Raw genomic sequence first — 26,687 nt, 5'->3', positions numbered from 1 at the left:
TTGAGCATTTTGACTTGAAAAGACTCGCTACTTTCCCTAAAGATTAAAAAGTATGTTACGTATGTAGGACCACTTGTGTGCGTCTCTCTCTCTCTCTCTCTCCCTCTGTGTGTGTGCGTGTGTGTGTGTGTGCGCTGTCGGTACAACATCCAATCAAATTCGATCCACATTATTTTGATCAACAGCGTCCATCCAATCAAATTGCAGGACAAGATGACACAAGATGACTTGTCACCCTTTGCACTCTAAATCATCACAACACTCCACTCCAAAAATCATACAATATTTGTATCCTTTTTCACACTTTCTATTTACATATGCATATACATAGTATATTATTATTTATATCTTGCCATTCTGTATTTTTATTTCTATTCTACCTCAGTATTCTATTCTATTGTATATTTTGTATTCTAATACACCGGACTGCTGTAACAACCTAATTTCCCTTCGGGGATGAATAAAGTCATCTATCTATCTATCTATCTATCTACAACCAACGAAGAAGAATTACCAAACAACGGTGCGAGTTGGCAAAAATGATACCAAAGATAGTTTTGTTCGGGTATAAAAACTACGAGGTGGTCAACAAAAAATGAACTGCAGTATGCAAAACATGTGAGATGAAGATTAAAGACGGAGACGCAACAACTTCCAACTTCAACAACATTTGAAGTTGCACAAAGAACGATAAGTTCTGAATGAAAGCTAACGCTAGCTTCTCGGCTAAGTAACTTTGCTAGCAGCATTGCTAAATCAGTGAGACTGTAAACTCACTGTTAACGTTACATTGCAAACACGGTAATCATTCCACTGCGGGTTCACTCCCTTACTCAAACTATTATAAAATGATATAGTTCGGGATTTTTGAAGCAGGTTGTATGACGTACTTAGTCACACACATTAGCAGCAAAATGTAAACAACGTTTAAATGTATTTTATATTAAGAATATGTGTCGTTTGTATAATTTTGGTAAATCACAACTAACTCGAACTAACACCGAAGACATAAAGTAACACAATTAAACATACTAATTGAGGCAGCAGTAGACCAGCAACTTCTGTGAGATGCCGGGTAAAATTGTTGTTTTTGTCAATGGAGTTTGTTGTGCTGGATAGAGTGAATTAACAAGCGATATCATCTCAGTTTCCTGACGGAAAGGGCTGTTTGGTGGCAAGGTAAAGCAGTAAAAATATTCTTAATATAGCATACACTTAAACTGATATTGATTTTATTAGTTTTGTGTCATGGCTAAAAGCCTATCTGGCGTGGTGGTAGTGTCTGCTTCTCCACACTGAGAATACAATTAATACACAATGCGTTCACTTTTGTGTTTGTGTTTATCCATGTTCTATTTATTCATGTTTGACCCTTTAATACACTAAAGTGACATTTTTGTGTGTTGTATATTCACTGTCCTTACAAATCATGTTAGTCCTTCTAATATTGTTCTGTGTCATGGGCGTGGCTTAGGTATCTAATGATCTGTTTTCCTCATAATTATGTATATTGTCAGGTTGTTATACTTTTAGTTGTAAACAAACTCTGAAGTGAAATCTGTGTTGTGGGGCTAAAAACAGATTTTTTGATATGTACCACATGTCTGTGGTGAGAGTGGAAAGGGGTGTCCCTCTAATACACCAACAGACTGGTTTGTGGAGTAGCGGCCCTGTAGTACACAAAAACCTGTGTATGTGTGTGTGGTGTGTGTGTGTGTGTGTGTGTGTGTGTGTGTGTGTGTGTGTGTGATACTGTATGTAATTTGTCTTGTTTAGTTTGCTCAGTGCTGTTTCATCACTGTGTGGAAGTTTTATTGGGACTGCAGATGAAAATTAGCCTCAGGCTAACTCTGCTACACTGCATCAGATAGCCCCATATTTAATATTGTACATTGTCTCTTATAAATACAGTAAATAAATAAGTTATAAATTGTTATATATTTTATTGAACTTTATTTCACCTGTACTTTTGTTAAGAAATGTGCTCTACATGATTTCACTGTATAATATGATTGGAATTCATTGACAATAGAACTGACAGCTGGAATAGAATGCTCATGTTGTGACGTCCTCTGACATCATAGAGGCTCATTTGCATATCATCTGCAGGACAGTAGAGTTCTACAGTCCTATGTACATTTGGCCTGTGGACAGGTAAGACCTCCTCGCTTCACTCTCTTATTTCTCTTTGGTCAAACTGTTTCATGTTGTGGAAAAGGAGAATTTACTTTTCCTGTGTTTTCCTGTTCAGTGAGTCACTTTTTCCATCAGTTACAATCCAACAGTCATTATATTAAGATGTGCATCTCTGTTTGTAGTCAGGAGATGCCAACGTACTTTTTCCTCTTGTACAACACAGTTTGAAGCAGAAACCTTTGTTTTACTTGTTGTCTAAGTTGCATGTGTGGAAAACTGTGTAGATTTACTTGCTCTGGAAGAAATTTTACATGAAAGGTTTGAAATTGTTGCATTTGTGACTTTCTGCAGTTTCTTTAACTGATAACATGAAAACTAAAGATGATTTAATAAGTATTTTATTACATGTGACTGCATTGTTTTTTAATTCCTGTGTGCAGTTTGTTGATCACAAAAAAAGTTTTCATGTGACAGAAAAAGCTTCTTTTGAGCTCCTTGTGATGAATTGTCATGTTGTATTAACTGCACTTGTTGCTACACTGCTGGGTTATGAGTTTAGATATGAAACATGTCAGTTACAGTTACATTTCTGTTTCTGATCCACAGTGTAATGATGAAATGCTGGTAAGAAAGATTTTTGCTCAGTGAAGAAAATAAAGATGATGAGTGACATTGTTAATTCCAGCAGACAGAGATGGAGACAAGGAGGCAGCTGCTGATGTCACAGCAACCAACAGAGCAGCAGAAGGAGCATGAAGAGGAGAGGCAAAGACTTCAGAGACAGAGGAAGGAAAAAGATAAGTCCAGAGCAGACAGAGTCACTGAGGTAGGCCACAACGCAAACCCTCCCACACAGTCACCAGTGTTCACCAGGGGACCAACAATGTAAGAGTCTGACAGTGACTTTGAAGAAGAGGATGAGATTGAGCATCAGCTAGTTCCAAAATGAAGATGAGCCACATGACCAGCCCATCAGCAGCCAGCCCCAGGACCAGAACAAGCCGGTGAGCAACTAGCAAGTGAAGAAATATGGATGTCAAAAAATGGTGAAACTGAATGGTTTTCTTGCCTGAGAAATGAGCCACCCTGCATGGCTGCCAATGTAGTAAGGATGCAACATCAAGTCTTCTTTTGAGCTTTTCATCCCAGATTTCCTCCAGAAAATTAAACTGGATTGCACTGATTTAGACGGAAGGCGCGTTTTTGGAGAGAGGTGGAAGGCGATGGACCAAACCCATTTACATGACTACTTTTGGGTTCTTCTTCTTATCCCTGCTGGAGATTTCAGGCCCAAAGGGGAATCCACAGAATCCCTGTAGGATGCAGAAACTGGCAGAGAACTTTTCCGTGCAACAATGGAGAATTCGTAGGAGAATGCTGGTGCCCCATCCACCTGACCTACAGAACCACCGTCTGCAGAGCCTGAAGTAAGTGTGTGATGCTGCTGCAGTATATGTCTGACAAACATGCCTTCCAAGAGAGAGAGGTGTGAGTAAAATTCCTGATCTTAGGTTGTGAACACCAGCAACAAAAAGAAGCGCTGCGAATTGTGTGGACCCAAGATGGACAGAAAAACACAATATACATGCATCAAGTGCAAGATGTACACATGCAACACACACACAGTAAAACTGGCCCTCATGTGTTGTATAGGCTGGTATGAAAAGGCAATGTGTTCAATGGGGCTGATGTGTTGTCTAGACCAGTGGCTCCCAACCTGGGGTCTACACACAGAGTTTACCCGGCACATGACCCTTCCCCCCGAGCTTGATGTCCACCAGGACTTTAGGCCGGCTGTCACAACCATCACACCTGACATCGCATCCCTGGTCAGACGTATACAAGCCCAAGGTGACCATTAGTTATGAAAGAACAGACTGACACAGAGTAAAAAACTTGTTAAATGTTGTTGCTGTTTGTTATTATTGATACCTGATGTGCATGTGGATATGCAACAGATTGTCCCTATTTCAGTAAATTGTCTGAAGGAGATGTATGACAGAGCTGTATGTATAGGTCAGAGGTGCTGATTAATCTCTGAAAATTAATTTTTATTCCTTTTTAAGGAGGTGTGTGTATGTGTGTGTGTATGCCTATTCTGTTTGGTTGTTAAGTTTAATGTTGAACTCTCTTGAAAAGAGACATAGTTTAATGTCCTTGCAATTATTATTTCTGTTTGCATTTTATACACCTGGTGACAAAGGGAAAGAAAATTATATTCATCCGTAGGTGCTGACTTATCATACTTTTTGTAAGGAGGAAGGCCCACTAATGTTAAGCTTATGTTTGAAGTTTAAATGTTTAGCTCTTGAAAAGAGAGAAATATTTTAATGTCTTTGCAGTTATTTTTGTGTGTATTTGATACACCTGCTGAGAAACATTCATATATATACATGGTAAAGCAAAGAGGAGAAGGAAAAAATTAAAATATTAACCATACATGCTGTTTATATTGCTTGTAATTGGGATGAAGTAAACATCTGTTGAGTATTTTAATTATGTTACATGTTTCATTGTGTTGAATTAAAAACCCCAAAATGCAGCGGGTCCACCAGACCCACGAACACTGGCTGAATAACATTAATATAAACTATTATATAATATATTATATTATCACTATTATATTAATATATTTATTAATATAAACCTAATGGCACTAATAATGACAAGAAGAAAACAACACAAACATGGATTTTGTATTAGGCCTCCATCCTTCAAAACCTTAAAGTAATTATAATACAATTGGTTAACAGATCATACAACATAATCAGTGTTTTCTGTAGCTAATAGTGAATATGTGCGGGTTACACAGTAGTTCTTTGATTATAATAGAAGTGCTAATAAAGACAGTGTGGATGTCTGTAGCGTCTGTTACCTCGTGTGAAGGATGGTGATAGCATGGTCCAGTGAAAGATATTATCTTTAACTCTATATATTACATCTCAGCAGTGATAGAGGATAGAAGATCAGGGATTGGTGTGTCACACAAACACATCACATTGGTTACAGAATATTGAGATAGCTGGTTTTATAATTTTACTTAGATCTGTGTCTGTGAAGAGTGACGTGCTGGTGCCTCGTCTGGATTGGAATGTGGCTTGTAGCCTAGTTTATGGTTCTGTTATCTAGAGAGGGACAGGGGAAGAGCAGTAAACCTTAGTTTGTGTTTATGTGTGTGTGTGTGTGTGTGTGTGTTTGGAGAATCTGGTTGTGTACTCCAATCTTGTGGCCATTTTTTGATGATGACCGTTTGACCCGTGGTCTGGGTGTGTGTGTCTTGCTTACCTGCTGAAAGCTGGCCTGTTTGTGGAAGAGGGTCCTTTGTCTCTGTTTCTTATCAATTAGATAGTTTGATAGTGGGAAGAGGGACAGAGCGTCAGTTTCCTGTCCATAACTGCATATCCTTCCTGTGAACTTCTTTTATGGGTTGTGGCTGATGACAGGGTATACTACACACCTTTGACATTGTCTTCACTGCTGTCTCCCAATCTTCCAAACGTACAACCTGGTCTCGCACTCTCAACAGCCACTCTGCGGACAAATTTGCCTCTGTCTTTGCAGACCATAGTAAGGATATGGCTCTCCCCACCCAGACCAATGACTTAGTTTGCTCCTTTAATAAACCTTGGATATTATTGCCCCATTTAAAATAAAAACTGCTTGAACCATTAACTCATCCCCTTGAATGAGCAATGATTTACGCTGTCTTAACAGAGAGCGCAGAAAAGCTGAGTGGAAATGGAAACACACGAAGTTGGAGGTCCACTTTATTCATATGAAGTGACTATTGACAGCTTTAAGTGAAAGAGGCAAGAACTACTTATTTCTTTAATTTGATAGACTGCAACGAAAAAATCCTAGAGCTTTGTTCAGCACTATCTATAGTTTGTTCAACCTTGCACACCCCTGTACCATTGGGAAATGTTTTTATCATTCTTTGTGGACAAGGTCTGTGACATATGATGTAAAATATTGCCTTCTGGTGCCCCTGGGGTTGACTGTCCTACCTGTAATCCTTTATTGAGCCAGTTTAGCCTGATTTCACTGGTGGAACTCACATCCATGGTTTCACACATGCGCCCTGCATCCAACCTCTTGTTCCAACCTCTCTTTTTAAAGCTGTTTTGAGTTTATTTGGACCACTTTTAGTTTTAATTATAAATCGTTCTGTTAGCACTGGCTTTGTGACTGACTATTTTAAGCATGCAATTATTCAGCCACTCTTGAAAAAGCCAAGCCTCGACCCATTACTTCCCAATAATGACATTAATTACATTATCCAAACTTCCATTTATCACCAAGGTTTTGGAAAAAGTAGTGTGCAAACAATGTGTTCAGGTCCTTGACAGCAATGAAATCTTTGATAAATTCCAGGCTGGTTTTTGTGCACAGCCCAGTACTGAAACTGCTCTTCTCAGGATCTTTAATGATATTTAAATGCACAGATATGCTGGAGAAAGCTCTGTTCTGTTATTTCTTGATCTAAGTGCAGCCTTTGATACTGTTGACCGCTCTATTCTTCTCAGTACACTTCAGCACTGGGCAGGTGTAACAGGTACTGCCTTAGACTGGTTTGCCTCCTGTTTGTCAAATAGGAGTTTTTCTGTGGCCTGTGGTCATTTTGTCTCCTCTCCTGCTCAGCTGACCTGTTGTGTTCCCCAAGGCTCAATCCTTGGTCCTATCCTGTACATGTACCTGTACATGCTCCCCATTTGCCCCTTAATTAGCCGTTTTAAGCACATTTCTTATCCTTGCTATGCAGACAATACACAATTATATCTCTCATTCAATACGAATGACCTCAGTTAAGTACCCACACTACATGACTGTCTAACAGCTATCACTGACTGGATGTCTGACAACTTCCTCAAGCTTAATCATGAAAAAACAGAAGTCCTTATCACAGGCCTATTTCCTCCAGTTGAGAAACATTGCTAAAATTAAATCTGTACTATCATTTAAGATCTAGAAATAATCATCCATGTTTTTGTTTCTTCACCATTCACGCTGACATCCACACATGAAAAACATGCAGACTCCACACCTTCTTAATGTGAGGCAACAGTGCTAACCACTGCACCACCGTGCTGCCCTGCTTATCTTTACCTTACACCTTATTGTGCTGGCAGTTCTTCTCCCTGCTCCGCCCACACACATGCACAGGCCTCTCTCTGCGTTTCCATGGCAAAGTTTAGTTTCACTTTGAACCAACATTGTGGCGCAGGTCATTTTCTCCATCTGAAGGTAATGTGAGCAGTTTTTAATGTTTTAGTTGTTAACACTTGTCGTTATCTGAGTTACAGTTGAAACAGCAAAACTCTTACACCCAAGTTCCTGTGGTGTTATTGCGATGTTATTGTGGTGTTACTGTAATATTGTATACTGACTTTTCACTGAACCTGATTCTGAAACAGACTGCAGGTGTTTGGTTGTTTCTAAAGTTTGTCTCTGAACAAAGTCAAACTGAATGTTCTTAAACTTTTAGCTGTGTTTGGTCAGTTTGCTGATCTTCATCCATCCATTAGCGATACCGTTTATCCTTTGAGGGTTGTGGGGAGGCTGGAACCAATCCTAGCTGATATTGGGCAAGGGTGGTGTACACCCTGAGCAGGTCACCAGTCCATCACAGGCTGACATACAGAGACAACAACCTTTCACGCTCACATTCACATGGGCACTTTAGAGTCACCAATCAACCTGTAAGTCTTTGGACTGTGTGAGGAAGCCAGAGCAGAGGCAAAGGAGCCGCAGAACCTTCTTGCTGTGAGGTGGCAGTGCTAACCACTGCACCACCGTGCTGCCCTGCTTATCTTTACCTTACACCTTATTTTCCTGGCAGTGATTCACCCTGCTCCACCCACACATACGCACATGTCTCTCTAAATTTAGTTTCACTTGGCACCAACATTGTGGCGCAGGTTATTTTCTCCATCTGAAGGTAATATGAACAGTTTTTAATGTTTTAGTTGGTAACACCTGTTGTTACCTGAATTACAGTGGAAAAATGATTATTGTAGTGTTACCATAGCGTTGCTGTAGCGTTGCTGTGGTGTTATTTTAGTGTTAGTGTAGTGTTGTTGTGATGTTGGTGTAGTGCTGCTGTGGTGTTGCTGTGGTGTTATTGATTGTAACTGACTCTGAAACTGACTGAGAGCTGTAACTGCTAAGTTGAGATGAAGGAGGAGGACCAACACTGAATATATCTGACTTGTGTTGATATTTAGAGTTGACAGTTAATGTTGTATATGGCTGTCAGGGAAAGCAAGGCAAGCAGTTGCCCAGTTAAATAAAAAAAAAGACTTGATATTTGAAGAAAAGCTCAAATTAAAAAATGAAATAAAGGTAAAAATTGATTCACTTCCACTGTAGTTGAAGTGATCTGAGAGCAGCTTTTCCAGTGGAGAGGACAGCAGCTTAATCTGAAGGTTTGATCACTGAGGATAATCCTGGATCTTTGACTGGTGATTAGCTACAGCTAAACTGTACAAGGTAAACTGTCCTTGACTCACCCTCAACTGTACTGAGTTATAATATTGCAGCATCGTGCACATGCACAGATGTGTGTGGAAACTAAACTTGCACATTCAGCATGAAGAGGCAGCATAAGAAAGAAAATGAGCAAATTACACTGATTTATCATCTCTGAGAGTAAGAGAGAGAGAGTGAGAGAGAGTGAAAGTGAGTGGGGGAGAGAGCTGTGATGCTGGCGACCAGAGCAGAGTATTACCTCGTTAATTAGCAGTTAGCAGTGTAGCTGTGAATTTAGCAGTGTAATGTTTGTTCACTTCAGGCTGTTTGTCAGTGAATAAATGTCACCACTCCTCAGGTCTGATGATGTTCAGAAAGACAATTAACAAACTAACACAAAACTACTCTTTTATATGGCTGGTTTATGTTAAAATAAGTTTTATCTCATCTATTTGATCAATACCAACAACAAAAATAATAACATTTTAAAAGACATATAGGATCCATGTATTTGAGTTGTGTGATACTCCTCCGAGCTCTAGGGGGAACAATGGAGGGCCCAGGCTGCCACAGATAAGTAAAAGTCCAGAGCAGTTAGCACAGGTGTTGCTCATTGAAAGGGGCAAACAGTTTGGACTGTGCTCGGACAACTTCATTTAATGTTTGTTTGGTAGAAATCTTTTTGGAAATTATGGAGCATGCAGAGATGGACACAGGAAATTAAAGGCATCAGAACAGCAAAGCATTGGTGTGGACTGGATATCGTTTGTTCGAATCCACGTCTAAATGAAGTGTAGGACTCAGTCACTATCAGACATTTGGACATTTTTGGATCCATATCCATAGATCTACTTAGGATTTATATTGTTTATATTATTCTGCTGTGTTGAATTGTCTGTTCTCCTGTAGATAAATTTCACATTTTGCATCTTCAGGTTATATTACCTTAGTGATTCATTTGAATTAAATAGTTGGAGGACTAACAACTGAATATTGTCTCTTTTTTTGTTTTTTAAACCAATGATTAATACTTAATTAGTTAATTACATGAAACTATGTGGTCTAATTATTTAGACTTTTTGTAATTAACATTTTTATAATCAGCTTTAGCTTGTTTCAGGAAGTCATTTCCCACAGAGACGCTGTCGACTCAGAGACTGCGTCAGATAAACTCAGTGGATCTCAGTCCTGTGTGGCAGTGGATGGAAACTGTCGTCCATGCATTGTGTGTGTGGGCTGGGCTGCTCTACACTTCACTGCCGCTTCATGACTCCATCTAGTGGACTGATGGTAGAAGTACAGCAGCTTCCTCTTCCTCACACTGCTGTCTGACTGAATTCAACTGATACTGATATTAACCAGAGAAGAAGAGTCAGTCAATGGAGCTGATATTTTTACAGGAGAAATCATGTCAATTTCAGTTGATGTGCAGATGAATGATGTGTGTTTCTCTCCACATGAAGGTAGAAAGTGTGTGTGAGCTGATGTGGATGTGAATCCAGCAGCATGGATCAGTGTGAGGACAGAGAGGAGGGAGCCCCTCCCTCTAAAACCACTCTGTGTGGGGGCCATGAGAGCCAGACCAGAGCTCAGAGGTGAGATGAGGATCTCTAACTGTCCATGACTCTTCTCCAGGTCAGAGCTCAGCACTCAGATCACTGCTCTATCATTATTCATATTCAAAGCTCTGTGTGTGTTGTTTTCAAGCCCAGAGCAGCAGCAGCAGCAGCACACCCCAGACTCTGCTGGAGCTGGACCTGGACCTGGGCCCAGCAGTGAGACCATGAAGAGCAACTGGTCAATCAGCAAATCTGTTGATGGAAGGTAAGAAAACAATCAAAAGACACTTCACATTAAAAGTTAGTTGTTGTGTTTATTGCAAGATTGAACATATTTCTTTTGTGTGTTTTTGTTTCAGGATCCAGCAGCAGAGACCAGACTCTCCTGAACCCAGCAGTCTGTCTTTAAAGAGCGAGTGGTCAAAGTACTGGGACATTACCTCAGCTGATCAGATGTAAGATGAACACATGGACCACAACATCTTAAAACACTTAATTAATTGCTACTTGCACACACCAACAACCTAACTGTAACACAACAACCTCCTTTCCAGAAAACTGCCATAAAACTGTTATGAGTTGCAGCATTTATGGCCACAACAGTTGTAGCTCATAAACAACATTTCCCTCCTTTAGAGAACCCACAGGAACAGGACCTATAAGTATATGTATGAACTTGAACCCTATCTAGGTAATCTGGGTAAACTACCAGTTGCCAGTGCAGCCATGTGGATAATTCTGTCATGTGACAAGCTCGCTACACTGAGAGTCAAAAGTCTGTAACATACACTGTAGATGAACCCAAACTCGGACCAATTTGGCCTCAGGATGAGCTGGGAGGTCAGTCTGCTGTATTTGATGTCCAGCTGTGGGCTGTGTCTGTTCCATGGGGAGGTCCAAATCTACATCCAGAGAGCCCCAGTTGTCAGTCACAGGGTGTGTAGTGGGCACTTGTTGGCAGACCCAAACACATGCCAACACCTCCCACTCACCCACTGAACACTTCTGTTCAGCTGCCATGAGCGAGCAAGAGGTGAACGCAGCGGGGCGCTTGGTGTTGTGCTGGAGTTGGGAAAGCACTGCAGCAGCTGCTGTGTTGGAGGTGTCACAAGTCAGGATTGTGGGGCTCTCAGCATCAAAATGTGCCAGAACAGGTTCCTTGAGCTGGTGAAAAGCCACAGAGCAGGCAGAAGTCCATCACCAGGGTGTATTTTTTCTTATGAGTCCTGGTAGTGGAGCTGTGGTTTAGGAGCAGTGTGCCAAGAAGAGCAGGTAACAGGCTCCCTCAGGAAGGAAGCTAGTTGTGTTGATAAGGAGAATGATCAGGAAGGCGTCTCACAGTCTCCACTTTAGATCAGAGGGGGCTTAGAGCCTCAGCCACCAGGTGAAAACCCACAAAACTGATGAAGGGCACTGAAAATCTGCATTTGCCCCTGTTCAGAGTGAGATTGTGGCTGGTGAGAACATCGAGCATGTTAGCCAGGCGCTCATCATGGGTGGCTTCCATTGGGTTGTGCACTACTATGTAATCCACATACATGACCAGCCCAGGATGCCTGCAAATATGGTGGACAGCTGGGGGCGGAGCTAAGGTTGAACAGCATTCAGCTGTTGCAAGACACCCCAGCATGTGTTACAAAGGCTGTGAGGTTGTGGCTGCTTGGATGCACAAAGAGGAAACATAGAATCAGTCAGGGATCACAGCTGTAAGGGCCATATTAAGAATTGCTAAATTGAAATTAGTGACCTAACTACAACCCTTTTGAAGCATGCGCCTGGTGCTGTGACTGTTTGTCCACTGTTAAACTAACAAAAGTGGATGAGGACACATCCTAAATGCTCTGTCTCCATGAGCCTAGATGGTTAAAATAGGCCCTAAGTCTTCAGAAGGAACCAATGGGCTCAGAGCTGAGAGCCACAGACAGAGGAGGGAGAAGTGTTGAGTGACAAACTCACACACTGTTGGTTTGGCTCTTTTCATGGGGTTTGTTGTCAAGAACAAACATGTAGAACAACAGCAGAATGATCATTTAATTACACACAAGACTGTCTTTACCATCACTGATATCTGTGCAGATGTAACTCTGACAAACTGTGTGTTTGTCAGTGAAGTTGTGTGATGGTCAGATGAAGCCTGCAGCAGGATGTGGTGTTTGCTGTTGTCACAGTCATGTAGAAACACACAGGCCTCCTTGTGTGAAATGAAGCTGAACTCCAGAGAAAGAATCAATATGGAGAAGAAGAGCAGACACATCAGCAGCCATTAGTTTTAGTCAGGATGTTGTTTTGTCTTCATTTGTGGCAGTGGCAGTGTCGGGGTCACAGACATCTGATCCTCTCATCTTACCTTTGTATCACTCTGCTTCTTTAGAGCTGATGTGAGACAGGTCATCAACAGCTGGAGACTGGACACATTTAATGACTGACTGACACAACAGTGTTGTTTCTGGATGCTGCTGTGTTGCCTCCATCCTTCAGTACAGTGTGCGATGCTGAATGGTGACATCACTGCAGGACGTCAGCTGAGAGTTCCCACAATGACTCTGTCATCAGAGAATTGATCAGTGATCCATGTGATGTGAATAAAAACATGTTTGTGTTTGCAGAGGTCAGAACCACAGACTGAGAGCAGAGTCTCCAGGATCCAGCTGTCTGTCTGTGAAGAGTGACCGGTCCAAAGACTTTTATACTCCAGCATTCAGTCCTGAACCTGGACCCTCAGACTCACAGTAAGAGACAGTTTCTACTGTAAACTGAGCTGAAGATGATTCAGTTATTAGACATATTTGACTGTGACATGTTAGTGATGAAGAAATGTCTTCACAGAGGGAGGAAGAGGAGTGGTGTCTCTGTGGAGGAGCAGCTGTCCTGCTGTGCTCTGTGTCAGGACGTCCTGAAGGATCCAGTCTCTACCAGCTGTGGACACTGGTTCTGCAGACAGTGCTTCACCTCATACTGGGACCAGTCTGGGTCTTCAGGAGAAGCAGCATGTTAGCCAGGCGCTCATCATGGGTGGCTTCCATTGGGTTGTGCACTACTATGTAATCCACATACATGACCAGCCCAGGATGCCTGCAAATATGGTGGACAGCTGGGGGCGGAGCTAAGGTTGAACAGCATTCAGCTGTTGCAAGACACCCCAGCATGTGTTACAAAGGCTGTGAGGTTGTGGCTGCTTGGATGCACAAAGAGGAAACATAGAATCAGTCAGGGATCACAGCTGTAAGGGCCATATTAAGAATTGCTAAATTGAAATTAGTGACCTAACTACAACCCTTTTGAAGCATGCGCCTGGTGCTGTGACTGTTTGTCCACTGTTAAACTAACAAAAGTGGATGAGGACACATCCTAAATGCTCTGTCTCCATGAGCCTAGATGGTTAAAATAGGCCCTAAGTCTTCAGAAGGAACCAATGGGCTCAGAGCTGAGAGCCACAGACAGAGGAGGGAGAAGTGTTGAGTGACAAACTCACACACTGTTGGTTTGGCTCTTTTCATGGGGTTTGTTGTCAAGAACAAACATGTAGAACAACAGCAGAATGATCATTTAATTACACACAAGACTGTCTTTACCATCACTGATATCTGTGCAGATGTAACTCTGACAAACTGTGTGTTTGTCAGTGAAGTTGTGTGATGGTCAGATGAAGCCTGCAGCAGGATGTGGTGTTTGCTGTTGTCACAGTCATGTAGAAACACACAGGCCTCCTTGTGTGAAATGAAGCTGAACTCCAGAGAAAGAATCAATATGGAGAAGAAGAGCAGACACATCAGCAGCCATTAGTTTTAGTCAGGATGTTGTTTTGTCTTCATTTGTGGCAGTGGCAGTGTCGGGGTCACAGACATCTGATCCTCTCATCTTACCTTTGTATCACTCTGCTTCTTTAGAGCTGATGTGAGACAGGTCATCAACAGCTGGAGACTGGACACATTTAATGACTGACTGACACAACAGTGTTGTTTCTGGATGCTGCTGTGTTGCCTCCATCCTTCAGTACAGTGTGCGATGCTGAATGGTGACATCACTGCAGGACGTCAGCTGAGAGTTCCCACAATGACTCTGTCATCAGAGAATTGATCAGTGATCCATGTGATGTGAATAAAAACATGTTTGTGTTTGCAGAGGTCAGAACCACAGACTGAGCAGCAGTACAGTCTTCTCAGGCTGCTCCATGTTTTCCATCCAACATTACAGAAGGTCACAGCAGAGCAGCTGGCTGTCTGTAAAGTTCTGTTCATCTTGGACGGCCTGGATGAAAGCAGACTTTCACTGGATTTCAACAACAGGGAGGTTGTGTCTGATGTCACACAGACGTCATCAGTCAACCTGCTGCTGACAAACCTCATCCAGGGGAATCTGCTTCCCTCGGCTCTGGTCTGGATCACTTCCAGACCTGCAGCAGCCAATCAGATCCCTCCTACATGTGTTGACAGGGTAACAGAGGTACGAGGCTTCACTGACGCCCAGAAGGAGGAGTACTTCAGGAGGAGATCCAGTGATGAAGAGCTGTCCAGCAGAACCATCTCACACATCAAGAAGTCCAGGAGCCTCCACATCATGTGTCAAGTCCCAGTCTTCTGCTGGATCACTGCTACAGTTCTGGAGCACGTGTTGACTACAGAGCAGAGAGGAGAGCTGCCCCAGACCCTGACTGACCTGTTCTCACACTTCCTGCTGGTTCAGACAAAGAGGAAGAAGCTCAAGTATGATGAGGGACATGAGACGAGTCCACAGGAGCTGATGGAGACTGACAGGGAAGTTCTTCTGAAGCTGGGGAGGCTGGTGTTTGAACATCTGGAGAAAGGAAACATCATGTTCTACCAAGAAGACCTGGAGCAGTGTGGTCTGGATGTCACAGAGGCCTCGGTGTACTCAGGACTCTGTACTGAGATCTTCAAAAGAGAGAGTGTGATCTTCCAGAAAACAGTCTACTGCTTTGTTCATCTGAGCATTCAGGAGTTTCTGGCTGCAGTCTACATGTTCCACTGTTACACCAACAGGATCACAGAGGTCCTGGAAAACTTCCTGGGACAAGACAACAAACATAGAGAGTCAACCTCAAAGCCTTTTTTAAAGAAGATTGCTGGGATGTTTAGAAACATTCATCCACCTCTGGATGTCTTCCTGAGGGCAGCCATGGAGAAATCCCTCAGAAGTAAAAATGGTCACCTGGACCTGTTTGTTCGCTTCCTTCATGGCCTCTCTCTGGAGTCCAACCAGAGACTCATAGGAGGTCTGCTGGGTCAGACAGAGAACAGTCCAGGAACCATCCAGAGAGCCATCAACAACCTGAAGAAGATGACCAGTGATAAAATCTCTCCTGACAGAAGCATCAACATCTTCCACTGTCTGATGGAGATGAAGGACCACTCAGTTCATCAGGAGATCCAAGAGTTCCTGAAGTCAGAGACCAGATCAGAGCAGAAACTCTCTGAGATCCACTGCTCAGCTCTGGCCTACATGCTGCAGATGTCAGAGGAGGTTCTGGATGAGTTGGACCTGGACAAGTACAACACATCAGAGGAGGGACGACGGAGACTGATCCCAGCTGTGAGGAACTGCAGGAAGGCTCGGTGAGTCCAGACATGATCAATATAATTATCAATCAGTAGATTAGATCAGTGGTTGAGTCAAATTCAGATAAACACAGTTTTCATTTATTCTCATTATTCTTAGTTTTACTTTGAAACAATCAAAGGTCAGTTGTGTTTTTTCTGGAGGTGTTGTAAATGCTGTGAGCACCAAAATGTAGATGTTTCAGTTGGTTGTGATTGCTGCTGTTAAGTTCATAAAAACACTTGTTTTGTTTATTTGTAATAATTGTTGGATGCTTCATTGATTTGTTAATGTTCTGTGTTGTTTTGAGTCTTTTTGGTTTAATTAAAACCTGATCAAACTAATTAAAGCAGCTCCACTGATCTTACACCTCAGTGTGTTTCCAGGTGTTTCCAGGTGTTGGGGAGGACACCTGCATTTTAGAAAACAGTAGTATTAAACCTTTAGTGTCTCCAGCTGTGCAGTCTGATAAATGTCCTCAGGTGATGTCACCTGAGGAAGCGTGGGCAAAGTCTGAAGATGACACCAGATCTCTGTAGTCCCCCTTAATCTAACAGCTGAGGGTTGGTGGTTGAGTTGCATTGTGGGTAATGTAGGCAGCAGTTTCTTCTGAGGAAGAGGAATGTGTGAATGAAAAAAGAAGATGTCTCTGGTTCAACTTTGTTGAAACTGTCCATTGTGACAGTGTTACAGGAGAGCAGTGATGAATCTGTGGAGGTCTGTGTTCAGGACTCATGAGGTTTCTATGACAACAGTCATCAGTGTTTGACAGTGAACAGTGAATGCAGTGAAGCTCTAATGAGCAGGTTCTAGCAGGTGTTTAGTAAAGTTTGTATAAGACCTGAATCATTGTCCAGAGATGACTGAAGTCATGACGAGCATGGAGGATGTTAGGGGACGCCCCCCCCTTTAAATCACAGGAGACAAAAACAGTGGGCTCCAATGAAAGCTGCTTTAAAAGTGGAGCTGAACAGCAGCCACTGTGGTAACAACAAACACTGATGGGATAATGGTTCATGATCAAACAGAATGTAACAGCTGCACAAGCAGAGAAAAGTCATCACATCAGTGAAATGACTCAACTGGTCAAAGCAGACCAAGAGTGGAGATGTAAACCCCTGAGTGTATTGAACTGATCAAGGCTGAGCTTTATTGATTATTGAACTTTTCATGTTGAAGAGTGAACTTGTGTTTTTTCAAGTGTCATGGTGGAGCTTTAAAGTCTTTCCATAGATTGTGTTGAATGAGACAGAAAGTCCCAGGTGTTTTCTCTCTTGTTGCTGTAGAGGAGAGTCGTATCAGGAAATGTTCAGCTTCAGCCAAGAACACAGGTGTGAATCTATCAGAGCAGAATGGGAGGATTCAGTCTTCTTCTACACACCAGAGCTCAGTGTCATGTTTCTGTGAGGACCTTCTGTGAAAACCACATGATCAGACTCTGCTGCTGCACGGAGCAGATGCTTCCAGGTTGTAACTGTAGAGTCCACTAAGTGTTGATCACTAGTGTTTTACTGAGGACAGTTTGTTCATGGATCAACGTGGGCGCTGCCACTGATTCACCACAATGAGCCAGATGTGTTTTATGCAGTGGTGTGTGTTGACTTCTACAGAGAGGCAGCAGAGCCAAGCAATCTGGAGTCAGTTTAAAAACAGTGGAGAATAAAACTGTTTTTCTGAACAAGATTCTGACTCTGGATCAAATCATATGATGGAAGCAGAAATGTAACATCATTTTCCCTCCTTCATCTGCACAACAAAGATTCCCATGAAACTCTGCAGGTCTGAGAGAGAGTGATGAGAATTATTGTTTCATGTCAAACACAATCAGATCAGATGAGCTGAGCCACAGATGTGAAGAGCAGATGTTCATCACATCATCATCTTTTCTCATCAGATGCATTTTAACTTCAGTGTCTTTTATTACAAACTGTCTGATTTTATACACATTTTATATTTTCTCTCATCACAGACTTGTTGGTTGTGGACTCTCAGAGACTCACTGTGAAGTCGTGTCCTCAGCTCTGAAGTCCAACCCCTCCCATCTGAGACACCTGGACCTGAAACACAATGACCTGAAGGATTCAGCAGTGAAACAGCTGTGTGCTGGACTGGAGAGTCCAAACTGTAGACTGGAGACTCTGAGGTCAGTTCACTGACTGGAGCTGTTGTAGTTTTATATTCAGTTCAAATCTGTGAAGTTCCAGGTTTTCATTGGTTGGCTCATTTTCAGGATTTCTATTTGAGGATTTAAAAGGGTCAGAAGAATCCCCGGGGGCCGTTTGGGGGCTGGGGCCAGACTGATTATTGTGTAGATTAATAATATTGTGTCATATAAAAGTGGTCTACCTCGCTGCACCATCCTGCAGCCTGAACTGAGCCTCACAGCCTCTTGTCTCTCCCAGCACGTCACACGCTACCAAGTCTATATTTGCAGTGGGGGGGGCCTGCAGATCTTCTCTTTCTGAAGCAGCAGCAGAAGGAGAAGGAGAAAGGTGGAGCAGAAAAGAATGAAGAAGAACAAATACTGGAGGAGGAAGCAGAGAAATGTTCCACAATAACAGAGAGATTCAACATCCAGTAAAGAGCCGGCAGCTGAAATGTTAAGCAGGGGCGTTGTAGCTAGCTGCTAGCTCAGCTCATATTAAATGTGGCTAGTATAGCTAGCTGCTAGTTGTTGGGCAGCAGCCCTGTGCTTGTGTTAGCTGCTGTTTGTCTTTGTGTGTTATTAACAGCTGGGACTGGTGATCTCCAGGTAAAATGAAGGGTCCCACTCGGCCCCTGGATGAGAGCAGTCACAGTGTTTGTGATTCAGAGCAACACAAACCAGATCAAAGCAGGGCCAGTGGCTGAGGCGGGAAAGTGGAGAAGAGAGGAAACTCAGCTGGGACATGGAGGCAGGAAGGATTAGATTGATGCTGGGAGCAATTTATGAGCAGCTCCCACCTCCCCAACATCATAGTGAATAAACAGGTGAGGAGCCAACATGTCCTCTATGTTCAGGTGGAGCTTCATGTGGCTCCTTCTATCAGGGGCTAAAACAAGCCTGTCTCCAGGCCCACACACCTGGAGACATCAGCAGGTGCTGAGGTGTCTCCCAGCAGCCACTGAGAGTCAGAGCTCAGAGGTGAACTCACTGGAGGCAGAAGGAGACAAGATGGATTTGATTTGTTGGTGAGGGTGAAGGACTCAGGAAGCAGCTTTGAACAGGCGTGATGCAGCTGAAGGCAGGGAGGGACTGGCCAATCAGAGGAGATCCAGGAAAACAGCTCCTAGTTCCTCAGGAGACAGCTGCCACTGATCTGAGAGCAGATGTTGTGTTGTGGTCAGAAACACAGCAGCTTGTGTATGTTGTGGAGCTGACAGTACCATGGGAGGACGCAGGAGAAACGGCCTCTGAGAGGAAACAGCTCAGATACACAGAGCTGGCAGCAGAGGCAGAGGAGCCTGCTCTGAAAGCTGAGCTCCAGGGGAGGTTGGCTGTAGGGGTTTTGTTGGCAGATCAGTCTGGTCCCTGTTACCTGAACTGAGCTGCTCTCACTTCTGTTCTCTTCAAGTCCACGTTGTGCTTCTCTGAACCTGTGCACTGTGAACTCAAAGCGCTCCAGGTGTCCTTCATGTCATATCTAGTTGATTGTGTGTGAACACAACAAAAGCTCAGACTTGATCTTGAAGAATGGAGCTTCTTCTAATCACATGAATAACACAAGTGGTCATGTGACTGTGGTTCAGGAGCAGTTACCAGAGCAGACTGACACTGACACTCAGAGAAACTCTGTTCATCAACTATCAGACCTAAACCGTGGACGTTGTGCTGAGCTGAAGGGTTGTAGGACTGTGAGCACAGGTTTGATCTCTGCTCTGTGACCTTCATTAACCCCGTCCTCACTCAGTCTGCTCCTCACTGGGGGGTTGATGTGAAAATCAGATGAATTCTACTTCCTCATTCAGTGAAGATCAGCTGAATAAATCTGTGGTGTTTTCCAGCAGGAGGCTCTGAACGTTACCTAAAGGTGAACTGGTTGTTGCTGCAGGTCACAGAATCTGATGGCTCACAGAATGGGCTGTAACACCGGTGGTAGACTGAGGCCGAGCACTCGTCCTCCTCAAGTTCTCAACAGTAACACAAGTTCTTCTTTAAAGATGTGGACACAGAGAAATCTTTTCCCTCCTCCTGTAAATGTGACATTGTGCAGTTGTTTGGTGACTTTGGAACATTGAAGCTGCTCCACCATGTTTGTTCTGAACAGTGTGACTGAGTTCTCACTGTTTGTTCACGTCCTCAGTGTTTTGTTTCTGTGCTGATGTCTGTAGTGTCAGAGAGGGAACAGACTAAACAGACGTGAATCCTCTGATTCTCCTCTGATTACAGACTGAACTGAGGTCAGCAGCAGCTGATCAACCTGTGTTCACATCAACAGCTGTATGAATGTTGTGCTGACATTTGGATGATGTGTGTAGAAGGCTGACATGATGAAGATCCACAATAACAGAAGGACAAAGTCACTCTACTCATTTTAGACAAAGATCATTGATCAGGACAAATCTGATTGATTATCAATCATTGATCTACATCTTTGATTCTTTATTCAGATTGAGGAGCTGCAGTTTGTCAGAGATCAGCTGTTCTTCTCTGGACTCAGCTCTGAAGTCCAACCCCTCCCATCTGAGAGAACTGGACCTGAGTGAAAACCAGAACCTGCAGGATCCAGGAGTGAAGGGTCTGTGTGGTTTTCTGCAGAGTCCAGACTGTAGACTGGAGACTCTGAGGTCAGACTCCATGTTTTCTTTCTGTGCTGAGATGAATGTGATGTGAAAGTTGTGTTGACACTGAGCTGCAGACATGAGGCTGATATTATATTGATCCACACTGAGGATCTTCATGGTAAAGTCTGTTTTCTTCTTCTCTGCTTTTAGTCCAGTGACTGTTTCTCTTCAACTTTCACCTCATGACTTTTTAAAACACCAAGAGAAACACATTGAATCTGTCAGACAGTAACTGATCTATAATCAATAGCTGATGGTCCCAACACTTTTATAAGGCTCTTTGATGTTTGTACTGACTCCAGTATTCAAAGCCAAGTTGTCATAGCAACAGGTTGTTTCATCACTTTAAATCCTGTAGGTTTGACTGTTAAATATTTGAGCTCAGTCACCAGGTGTCTGTGTCTCTGCCGTTCCATCAACTAGTGAATTTAATATATATTTCTATACATTTGTTCTCATGTCTCCAAACTTCAGCCTGACATGTTTGTTGTCTTTGAAAACTTGAGGATCTTTAGTAGAATCTGCACAACATGAGTTTGTATAGATGGAGCCACAGGTGGAGCTGGCAGAGTTGAAGAGGTGGAGTCACTACGTCTTTATTGAAGCAGCAGCATGTTGTCATGAATATTAATGAGAGCTGTTTTTACTTTGTCTGTTTGACTCTTTGTGGTTTCAAGCAGGAACTTTGTCTCCTAAACTCACATCTTTGATTCTTTATTCAGATTGAGGGGCTGCAGGTTGTCAGAGATCAGCTGTTCTTCTCTGGGCTCAGCTCTGAAGTCCAACCCCTCCCATCTGAGAGAACTGGACCTGAGTGGAAACCACAACCTGAAGGATCCAGGAGTGAAGGGTCTGTGTGGTTTTCTGCAGAGTCCAGACTGTAGACTGGAGACTCTGAGGTCAGACTCCATGTTTTCTTTCTGTGCTGAGATGAATGTGATGTGAAAGTTGTGTTGACACTGAGCTGCAGACATGAGGCTGATATTATACTGATCCACACTGAGGATCTTCATGGTAAAGTCTGTTTTCTTCTTCTCTGCTTTTAGTCCAGTGACTGTTTCTCTTCAACTTTCACCTCATGACTTTTTAAAACACCAAGAGAAACACATTGAATCTGTCAGACAATAACTGATCTATAATCAATAGCTGATGGTCCCGACTCTTTTATAAGGCTCAACTAGTGAATTGAACATATATTTCTATACATTTGTTCTCATGTCTCCAAACTTCAGCCTGACATGTTTGTTGTCTTTGAAAACTTGAGGATCTTTAGTAGAATCTGCACAACATGAGTTTGTACAGATGAAGCCACAGGTGGAGCTGGCAGAGTTGAAGAGGTGGAGTCACTACGTCTTTATTGAAGCAGCAGCATGTTGTCATGAATATTAATGAGAGCTGTTTTTACTTTGTCTGTTTGACTCTTTGTGGTTTCAAGCAGGAACTTTGTCTCCTAAACTCACATCTTTGATTCTTTATTCAGATTGAGGAGCTGCAGGTTGTCAGAGATCAGCTGTTCTTCTCTGGTCTCAGCTCTGAAGTCCAACCCCTCCCATCTGAGAGAACTGGACCTGAGTGGAAACTGGAACCTGCAGGATCCAGGAGTGAAGGGTCTGTGTGGTCTTCTGCAGAGTCCAGACTGTAGACTGGAGACTCTGGGGTCAGTTCACTGTTGTAGATCTTATATCTTGAATCCACAGCTAATGAAGCTTCACACACAAGTTGAATCCATTGACTGTGAATGAATGAATGACATTGTAAATAGTTGTTGTCTCATGTTTCCAGTTGTTCTTCTCTCAGACTGAGAATGATTCTTCAGTTTCAGCTCATTTCACTCACTTGTCATGAATAATGTCTGTTCACTTCAGTTCAACCTTCACAGCTCACACACTCGTATTTCTCTCAGTCAGAGGACTCATGTTTTCTAAATCCACTGGAGAAAATGTCCAGTGTTAGTTGTTCAAGTCAATTCATTTTTATCACAACAACATACAGAAGATCCTCACAACTAATATTTGTCCAAAGAAAGTGAAGAAACAATCTTCTTTTTTTCAGTAGATTTCAGTGAAGTGTCAGGACTAAACTCAAACTCAAACTGTGTGTGTGTTTTCTTTTTTTAATTATTTTTTTTGGCCTTTTTATGCCTTTATTGATAGAGCAGTTGAGAAAGACAGGAAATAGGAAAGCAGAGAGAGTGACAATGACATGCAGGAAAGGGCCACTCGGAGCGGGATTCAAACTGGGGCCGCCCGCAATGAGGACTATAGCCTCAACACATGGGGCGGGTGCTTTACCCACTGAGCTAAACACCACCACCATGTGTTTTCATCTGTAACACAACACACACAACTGTTGTGTTGACAATGTTGTGTTGTACTGACATGATGATGATCCACAATAACAGAAGGACAAAGTCCCTTTGCTCATTTTAGACAAAGATCATTGATCAGGACAAATCTGATTGATTATTAATCATTGATCTACATCTTTGATTCTTTATTCAGGTTGATGGGCTGCAGGTTGTCAGAGATCAGCTGTTCTTCTCTGGTCTCAGCTCTGAAGTCCAACCCCTCCCATCTGAGAGAACTGGACCTGAGCTGGAATAACCTGCAGTATTCAGCCCTGAAGGATCTCCGTGGTCTCGTGGAGAGTCCAGACTGTAGACTGGAGACTCTGAGGTCAGTAGAGGGGCGGAGTCAGTCCATGCTGCTCTCAGCAGTATTGTACTAAACACAGTTAGTATCAGAGCAAAGATCCAGTGTTTCCTGTGAACCTCCAACCTCCTCAGTGGCTGCTTTCCTCAGTGAAGCTGTGAGAGGAGAACGGGGACAGGCTTCAGGATTGGACAGAAAGACAGAGAGAGAGACAACAGTCAGCCAATCAGAGCAGCCAGAAGTTTGTTGTGATCATGTGTGTGAGTTGATGTGAAGATGACTGTTGTTGTTGTGTTGATGTGTACAGGAAACAAAGCTGATTCCAGCTGACAGCCTCACAGATGGACAGAGACAGTGTCCTCATTCATCAAACTGTCCAATCTGATCTGAGACTGTTTGTTCTCTGGTTTCAACACTAAACAGCTGATCAGTTTTATCTGTGTCACAGCTCTGAGATCAGTGTGATGGAGCCTGACAGTCCCTGGCTCTTAGTGACAGCCTCCATGTTCAGTCAGGTGATGTTTCAGAAGCAGGTCACATGTTGATCAACACACAGAGACTCTGTGTTTAAAGTGGCATCAGCTGACAGGTAACAGGAGTGAATCCATCACTGACCTGTTGCTGACTCAGCACTTTGTTTCCACTGTGGACTGAGTGAAATGTGCAGAGTGAACAGACTTGATGCTGAACGTCTCTGCAGGTCTGTGAGCTTCCAGCTCAGAGTGTTCACTCCAACACGTTAACATGAGAGCTGAGAGGAAGCAGCTGCTGCACATCTGGTCTGAACAGGACTGAAGTCCCTGCTGCATCACTGACTGATGAAGTGAGTCTCTGTAAACACTGATTCATCTCCTCTGCTTTCTTCTTCTCTACACAGCTGGTGGTGAGAGTGGAGAGGAGAGCTTGATCCAGCAGTGACTGACAGAGGAATCAGAAGAAGTGGAGATGACTCTCAGTGCTGCAGTCTGAACTGATCTGAGAACAGCTCCACTGTCACACACAGAGTCCAGTCCACCATCATCCCTGTGTGTTCCTCTGGATCTGACAGAGCATCATCAGTGTCTCTGGACTTAAAGCTCATCAAGTTCAGCTCTGAACAGTTTCCTTGTTGAGCTTCACAAAGAGGGAATTTCACAGTAAAATGACTTGAACTCTGAAGATTAGTTTGACTCAGACGTTGAAGCCTCATGTTCTTCAGCTGAACTTTACCAGATATTATTGTACAGGAGGAACATGTTGTTTTTATCCTCCATCTCTTCATTCAAGTTGTGTTAAGGAGGAACAATCACACGGACCAACAACTCCTTCACTGTGTATATGGACATGTGAGTGTTGTTTTCAGACAGGCTTGAAAAATGTTCTCTCCATTATAATGCTGAGTCAACAAGTGTCACTGATGCAATGGATCATGAATTAACTGGACTTTAAATTCTCCTTCATGGTCAATAATGTTTTTATATTTACTTCCTGTTTGATTCCTGGTTTTTAATCAGTCATTGTTTTGATATTTTACTCCTCTTTTATTCCATAAAGCTGCCAGTTTATTCCTAAATGACTGTGTGTGTTATTGTTGTGTTGTGTGTTTGTTGTGATGCTCTTTGTAACACTGGTTCTGTCGCTCCTCGTCAGTCCAGCTAAGTCCTTTTTGTCTTCTCCCCGAATGTCTCCAGGAATTTCAGGAAGAGGGAATTTCAGAGTAAAATGACTTGAACTCTGAAGATTAGTTTGACTCAGACATTGAAGCCTCATGTTCTCCTAGTTTCTTCTCATTTCCAACACCCTAGGGTCTACTTCAGAAAGTGGATTTAGTGAGTTTCTGAACCCTGAGATGAGGAAAGTCTGGGTTTTCAGATTCACACACTGAGATCACTTTAATTGTCATTCACTTACTGTGGTAACTTAACTTCCCTGCTTACCAGCTACCAATTCTAACTTACTCTGACAAGCTAACCCGCTCTCTAACAGGTTTTCTTCAACAAACCCTGAGTTTCTGTTTGTCTCCTCCTGTCACACTTTCAAAAGCTTCTGACACGGCATCATGTCCTCATCATAGCGTCTTCATTACAGAGCAGATCAGAGACGTTTTTAAGAATTAATGTTGAGACCTCCAGGTATGTCGGTGAGGCGAGCAGTACCATAATCTTTGAGCTCCAAGAAAGGTCCCACAATTTCTCCATTTCAGAGAAATCTACACACCTGTTCTATTAAAAATCGTGCGGGGAGATACAAACTAAGGAAGGCTAAGACCACAGTAAGTCAAAATAACAAGAGGGACAAGGAAATGGCGACAGGAATCTGAAGAAGTTGTCTGTGCAGGTGAACTAATGAGTTTGTGGACATGGACGCCCTGCACGCCAGCATCAGTGCTATCCCTGCCGAAATAAAGGCAGGACACACGGACATGAAGAAGGAACAAAACGGTTTCTGTGAGACAATCAAACAGGACATGAAGGAAGAGCTTGGGAACTTTAAAGAAGAAATTAACCAGAAGCTGAGTGAGATCGTGGCAGAACTAAAAAAACACAGAGGCCAGGATGAATGAAGCAGAGAAAATGAGTGGCCGAGGCTGAAGAGTGGAATGCTAATACGAAGGATGCGCTTCTCCAAACTTTGAAGGAACAACAGTGCATCCAGACCAAGTTAATAGACTTAGAAGCACATTCCCCAAGAAACAAACTCCACATCTTTGTAATTACCAAGGAAGGAAGGAAGGGGACAATACATAGGAGTTCCTGGAGAAGTTTATCAAGTCCTAGTTATCGCCATTGGACATTGATCTTAAAATACAATGCTGTCATAGATCGCTCAGATCAAAACCACCACCACAAGCCGCCCCGAGATCAATGATCGCTTGGTTCTGGTGTTGAACACCGCATGGAGAAAAAAAGAGGTACTCCTCAATGGAAAAAGAGTTCATTTTGACCATGATTACCCAGTAGAAATTATTGTTGTCTCACGTGTTTTTTATTCAGAACAGAAAAACACTTACTAAAGCCATCAGTAGGAGGCAGTATAACATCTTCTCAACACTGTGTCAAATTACTTTTTCTACAACACTCCCATTTAATTTTACACTGGCATTTAAGCACTTAAGCAATTTCCATAACTAAGATCAGTGCTCAACCTCACAAATAATGTCAAAAATAATAAATCCTTCCAAACTTACACATTTTTAAAATTATTTTTCTTCTTATTCCCTGTTACCTTGCTTACATTTTTTCATAACATATTGAACAATAAACAGTACAGTAAGCATTTTACACAGATTTAAACAGGGTAAAGCCCGATCTCTCTCCTAAGGTACTCAAACCTTTGTCTTGTAAGTGGCTTGGTCAAGATATCTGCCTTCATATCAACTGTTGGACAATACTGTACTTTTATTTGCCCTTTCTGCACACATTCACGAATGTAATGGTAGCGATCAACAGTTACTTTGTCATCAAACTCATCATATCCATACCTCTTTGGAGGCTTCCTGATTCTGCTGCTTTCTCTAGCAGATTCACTTACAGTGGTCTCGTCAGATGGTGTTTCCCGTTCATCAGTATTGATG

At 42.7% G+C, this 26,687-nt stretch overlaps 1 protein-coding gene across 1 annotated transcript; it reads left to right on the top strand.

Moving 5' to 3' along the window:
* The first annotated feature begins 14,168 nt into the window (after window positions 1-14,168).
* Window positions 14,169-24,627, top strand: LOC139612044 (protein NLRC3-like). The gene is made up of 7 exons (XM_071467167.1): window positions 14,169-14,207; window positions 14,310-15,736; window positions 17,689-17,862; window positions 20,310-20,486; window positions 21,206-21,382; window positions 22,985-23,158; window positions 24,012-24,627. The coding sequence occupies exons 1-7, from the start codon at window positions 14,169-14,171 to the stop codon at window positions 24,019-24,021; spliced, it is 2,178 nt and encodes a 725-aa protein (XP_071323268.1). The 3' UTR covers window positions 24,022-24,627.
* The last annotated feature ends 2,060 nt before the right edge of the window (window positions 24,628-26,687 follow it).

The sequence above is a fragment of the Trachinotus anak genome, unplaced genomic scaffold (assembly GCF_046630095.1).
Source record: "Trachinotus anak isolate AG129_WGS33_773 ecotype Australia unplaced genomic scaffold, CSIRO_AGI_Tana_v1 ptg000030c, whole genome shotgun sequence".
NCBI lineage: Eukaryota > Metazoa > Chordata > Actinopteri > Carangiformes > Carangidae > Trachinotus > Trachinotus anak.
Note: the sequence above shows the minus strand (reverse complement) of the source record. Positions and strands in the feature narration are given on the sequence as shown.

Excerpts from the sequence above, each read along its gene's own strand:
- LOC139612044 (XM_071467167.1), top strand. The coding sequence starts at position 14,169 with ATGCTGAATGGTGACATCACTGCAGGACGTCAGCTGAGA. Across the intron at positions 20,487-21,205 it reads TGTAGACTGGAGACTCTGAG|ATTGAGGGGCTGCAGGTTGT; the intron begins GTCAGACTCCAT and ends TTCTTTATTCAG. Across the intron at positions 21,383-22,984 it reads TGTAGACTGGAGACTCTGAG|GTTGATGGGCTGCAGGTTGT; the intron begins GTCAGACTCCAT and ends TTCTTTATTCAG.